We start from the raw sequence: 5,605 nt of genomic DNA, 5'->3' as shown, positions 1-5,605 counted from the left end.
CTCGGCTCACCACGTATGCGCGTATATTTTACCCAAACTTCCAAATAAATAGACACTTGACATATGACCTTCCAGTTGGCGTTTAAACCCCCGTTTATCTGAGTTAGAAGCACTTAACCATCTTTTAATCGTAAGCACCATGTGTATCAAAGAGCCGACGCGCGTATGGCAGCTGTAAGCAAATAACCGAGATTGTGCGAAATGGCGTCACGGCAAGGAAAAAGAGATTATAAAAAGACGGGTGCACAAACTGAGGATCACGATCACGTTAGGAACACATGGAGACGCCACAGCCGAGACGAGAAGTCACGCGTGGAAGGCGCAAGAGGGAGAAAAATCTTTCATTAAAACCTGAAACAGTGAATCGAATTTCTTCTTTTCTTTGTCTTTGTCTCCTTTGCGGCGATGCCTACGCGTGCAAACGTGTTTAACGTTATACATAATATCTTTCTTTTCTCACATCCGATTAATCAATTCTGAAAATGATGAATCATTCTTTAAATAAAAAACAGTGTTTGAATTTTATCCGTTCAATGTGATATAGACCTTGACTTTTATACACGTATTTTTAATAGAAAATCGTCCAGGCAAGGTGTTAAGCCACTTGATTTAAGAAGCTAACGACGACGGAAGATGATTATCGCAAAGACAGGAGACACTTATTGACCTTGGTCTGGAAAAGACTACGGCTAATGATAGGAGGAGAACGGTCAACAAAAAAAGAGTTTTAGAAGTCTGCAGTTCTAAGAATAGGAAGATGTATTGTAATACAGTATAAAAAATGGATTGATGAAGACTATTAGACCAAGGAGTTAAACGAGCTGGAACAAAAGAGGCAGAACATAGATCAGACGAAATAAAAAATAGAAGCCATTACATTCAGAACGTCCCTCATACATAATAATGTTTTAATTGAAATGGATTAATATTCTTATCTACAATTTATTTGTAAAATGGTGAATCTAATATAGAACGTTTATATATATATATATATATATATATATATATATATATATATATATATATATATATATATATACTTCATTTAATCACATAAATTAATATACCAAAATATAATTTCATGCGTACATTTTCAGTATTTACTTCAACAGTGCTCAATACATAGGTAGAGCTATATAATAAGTTATGAAAGTATATATTGCAATTAAGCTACACCGAATATTCCGCGTTTCATTCTTATGAGAATACGTCAAACTTACGAATTCCTATGAGAATTGTTGTGGTGGCAACCACTTATTTGCATATGCGAATAACATAACACTATAAATGGCAAGCCTAGGTTGGCCTTGGTGTGTCTTACTCAAATGCCACCGGAAGTGACGCCGAAGAGCGTACATGTCCTCCCACCAAGACTCTCTGACTCGACACCGTCATTTGTACATATTGTAAATATACCTTTTCTTTAATACACTTATTATTGCGTTATCTTGTTGTTTGCGTCTTCATTGTATTTCCTTACTAATTATTGCTCAACCTTGCAACCACAACAAGAATGAAACGTGAAATATCCTGTGTAGCTTAATTGCCATACATATTTCCATAACTTACTATATATATGATGATGGCAGCAACTCGTTCTCGAGTATTACCAGTACTTAATATATCTCTGGCTCAAATTACGCAAACATGAGCGCCACTAGCAGCACGTGCCAGACGGTCACTTCTATGAATTTTCTATAGTCCTGCACATCCACTGATGACCGGATCCGAGCTGTGGTGCCCTGAACACCTACCAGGCCAGACCCTGGAAGTTCCAGAGCCTTTATTGCCATTCACGCCCATATCTGCATCAGTCCTCATTGAATGTCCGTTTGCCGTTTTAGGCTTAAGCCAGCCTTTTTGTTATCGAGATACACACTGATTGCAAAATGTGAAATTCCATTGCATACCAAGTAATGCCTGTGCTTAAAGCTTTTTATAGTGAGAAAAGACTTTGCACCGAGACAATCCCACTCTCTAAACAACTGCCACATTGAATCAAAAAGAAGAGCAATTCAACATCAATGGAAGCAGCATTGCCGCAGGTTTTATATCAGGCTTTCCCTTCACCACGGCTTATGGGAGCCCTCTCCACCCACCATGCCATTTGGTCCATGATTGGGCCTTAGGTTGCTGGGCACCAGATCACACGCCGGTGGGTCATGTATGCCGCAGCTGATAGGGCCTTAGCTCCTCTGGGGGTTTCTTTCAGGGTTACCTCACCCTTAGCCTTTGGTTAAGGTCTGGTGTGGGCGTGTGCTAAAAGCACACAGATGTCTTAGCGTCATACTGTGCTTCTCCCAGACAAATCAACCACACGTGCACGTCGTGACCACTGCCACACAGACGGGGCTCTGATGAACGGCGAGTGTCCTGCGCCGTTTAGCTGGACCTCCACTGCCTTGTGGGTCAAGGTTATTTTAACTATATATATATATATATATATATATATATATATACAATTTGAAAGGTTCGAAATGTAAAACCAATAGTATATTATTTGATATGACTGGGGCGCGTTCGAAATGAATTTTTCACAATTGAACCATGATACTTGAATTTTTCATTTTAAACTTAAATCCAAGCCATTATCACCCCACACCCAGTAACGTCAAGCATATAAAAGCAATAGTAGGTTCTTTGATATGACATGGATGCGGTTGAAATTAATGGTTCTATGTAGAGCACAATTGAAGCATGATAGTTCACTTTTGCATTTTAAGCTGTAATTCAGGGCATTATATATAAAAAATATTTTTATAAAATCAATAGTAGGTTCTTTACTGTGCAATGTACATGACAATGTATTGTGAACTAATTCACTGTGAGGAGGTATGTGAACCTTCCCCCCGGTGCACCGCAATTGGACCCTAATTTGATTGAAAAATGATCGATTTCGCCGATTTCGATGTCGATAGAATTATGAGAGTGTGCAACATTCGTTGATCATCATTCAATCCCGGGCAATGTCGGGCCACCCTGCTAGTATATTATAATGAAAGCGAGATAGAGAGAGAGAGAGAGAGAGAGAGAGAGAGAGAGAGACCAAGAGAAATGTACATTCAAAAGCTTAGCAATGTTTACCTTTGTGTACGGTATTTTGTAGAACATATAATATATGCGTTTTTTTTGTTTGTTTTGTGTTGTTGTTTTCTTTACATTCAATAATTTAACCATTTGTTAAACTTCAAAATAATTATATATATTTCTTTTGATTTTAGGTAAGTGAATTTCAAGAGCTGACATTGGATGCAAATGTAACTCTTAAATATGGAATACATGAAATACGAACTAAAAACACGTACAGACAAAGAGCAGGTGCGCGTTGGCATTTGTTGGCACCTAGTTTGTAACCGTAAGTAGATGGAACATTGTTTTTTTTTAATTTTTTCTTTCAATAAACGAGCTCGAATTTTACGTTACATTTAAAAGATAACAGACTGGGATGCAAGAGATTTTTATTTGAATACTGTTATTTTATATTGAAAGAAAAAAGAATTTCCTTAAAATACTAGCAGAGCTAGTGTCCGGGTGCTGCCCTGGAAAATCGAGGAAACTTGGAATCGTAACGGTGAAAAGACACGGGTTGGGATCAAAGCATAATACCTGTTCTATTATTGGTTGAATGTGGAGAAATTCTTCCTTACTAAGGCAAGTTTAACTTTTGCCCTACCCATAGTGCTCGTTGGTGGAGAAATGAGGATCAAAGCGTTAGTAGTGAACACTGGCATGATTACTTTAAGAGGTGTTAAATCTAACAACCCACTTTTCTCCCTATTGAATTACGTGCTCCGTGTCAAAAGAGAAAGAGGGATAAGAAAAACAACCAGAATGACTTTGATCATCAATGCTCTTCGACATGTTGTCATAGATAGTTGTGTTGTCTTTATAAATATGAATGAATGATCCTACAATATGATTTGAACGTTATTTATGAAAACCACTGAACTCCCATTGCCAAACTTTCACAAAAAGAAACACTCGACTAGCTACAACCACTATAAACGATTTCCCCAACTCTCTATCCGTGCCTAAATCCAAACGCAGATTTCATGAACAAAGCTTCTTTCCCACAACTTCCCGCGTGTTGAACATTGTTCCGCTTGCCTTCCGGTCGAATACAACACGGCAGCTTTCAAGTTCAATGTAAACAAGTTCTTGTTGAGCCGTTCTCATAAATAATTAATTTCTACCAAACTTACACCGTTAGCGATTACTACACTACCACCTTCATTCATTAACCGTTATTCTCGAGTGTCCTTCGGGCCTTGATAAGTAATGACTCTCGGGTAAAAAGAAAAGGTTGGGCATAGAATCGATTTTTAAGGTGAACGTCTCGGCGACAGACGCAGAAATGGCACTGCACGTGCGCATATTTTATTCGTGTCACATTGGTCTTATCTGCATTCGACAGGGTCGAACAAGTAATTCTCTTGTGACTAGCTGGAATGGCTTTTGACGTACAAACAGCAACTATCAGATGCAAATATGACTAATCTAACACGGGCAAAAGATGCGCACACGCAGTGCTATTTCTGGGTTTGTCGCAGTTCTAATATGTTACTTAGCACGTTCTCTCCTCTTCTGATGAGAAGCATTAGGCTTCGAAATACCTAGATATGAAGAATTTACTTATCTTATACCCGTAATTGGTGTAATCTCTCTATTGAATCAACGATTAAATTTATATGCATTAGTATAGTTTTTTATTCTTTACCTTCTATGTATTTGCATTATCCAGACCAGTTTCCTCTTACAGAATTTCTTTAATATATATATATATATATATATATATATATATATATATATATATATATATATATATATATATAAATTTTGGGGGTACAGAATTTAATAATGGCTAAATACAGACAAATCGACATAAAAAAGGTTAGCTAATCAGGTTTCGTTCCTCGCTTAACAGAGCTTAATCGAGGAAAATACGATTTAAAAAAAGTCATGAATATGTCGGGGGAGAAAAAAAAGCGAAAAATAAATGGTTATAAATAACCATGCGTGTACCACGAATTTCAGTGCTGACATGTTTGCGATCTTGAGTAAGTCGTACTCGTCCTTTCATTTAAAAATTCTAGAGACTATTTTTATTAAGTCTTTGAGACCTTCTCTTTGCAAGCAAAAAGAAAATCTTTTAAGACTTAATTTAGTTTCTATGCAATTTTCCCCCCGTTTATTTTTCGCTTTTTTTCTCCCCCGCCATATATATATATATATATATATATATATATATATATATATATATATATATATATATATATTAGCTAAAGTACCCGTCATTGACTGAGTGTAAAAACAGCCTACAGAAAATGGACTCTGATTTATTAAAGTATGATAGGTTATGAAAAGGAAGGGTTGTAAAGAGATAGCTTCGAACTCGGGGGTTTCAAAACCAAAGCAAAATATGATGAAAATAAAAATAAAATAGATAAACCCCATAATTTATTATACCATACCTGTTCACACTGAAACACTTATCACAATATTCTGTGGATCTATATTAAAAAACCTGGTTAAACTTTGAACATACTTCCATTCTATGGAAGTCAGGAGCGAACGAACACAATTTTATTATACCATATTTTTTCAA

General features: G+C 36.6%; 1 protein-coding gene across 1 annotated transcript in view; it reads left to right on the top strand.

Moving 5' to 3' along the window:
* Positions 1-3,472, top strand: part of LOC145260314 (potassium channel, subfamily K, member 13-like) — a 483,035-nt gene extending 479,563 nt beyond the window's left edge. The window contains exon 2 of the mRNA XM_080118202.1: positions 3,222-3,472. Within this exon, the coding sequence (XP_079974328.1) occupies positions 3,222-3,229 (8 nt within the window). The 3' untranslated portion in view covers positions 3,230-3,472. The remainder of the gene's footprint in view (positions 1-3,221) is intronic.
* The last annotated feature ends 2,133 nt before the right edge of the window (positions 3,473-5,605 follow it).

This window comes from Euprymna scolopes, chromosome 36 (genome assembly GCF_053919585.1).
Source record: "Euprymna scolopes isolate OS-2025 chromosome 36, ASM5391958v1, whole genome shotgun sequence".
In the NCBI taxonomy this organism is placed as follows: domain Eukaryota; kingdom Metazoa; phylum Mollusca; class Cephalopoda; order Sepiida; family Sepiolidae; genus Euprymna; species Euprymna scolopes.
Note: the sequence above shows the minus strand (reverse complement) of the source record. Positions and strands in the feature narration are given on the sequence as shown.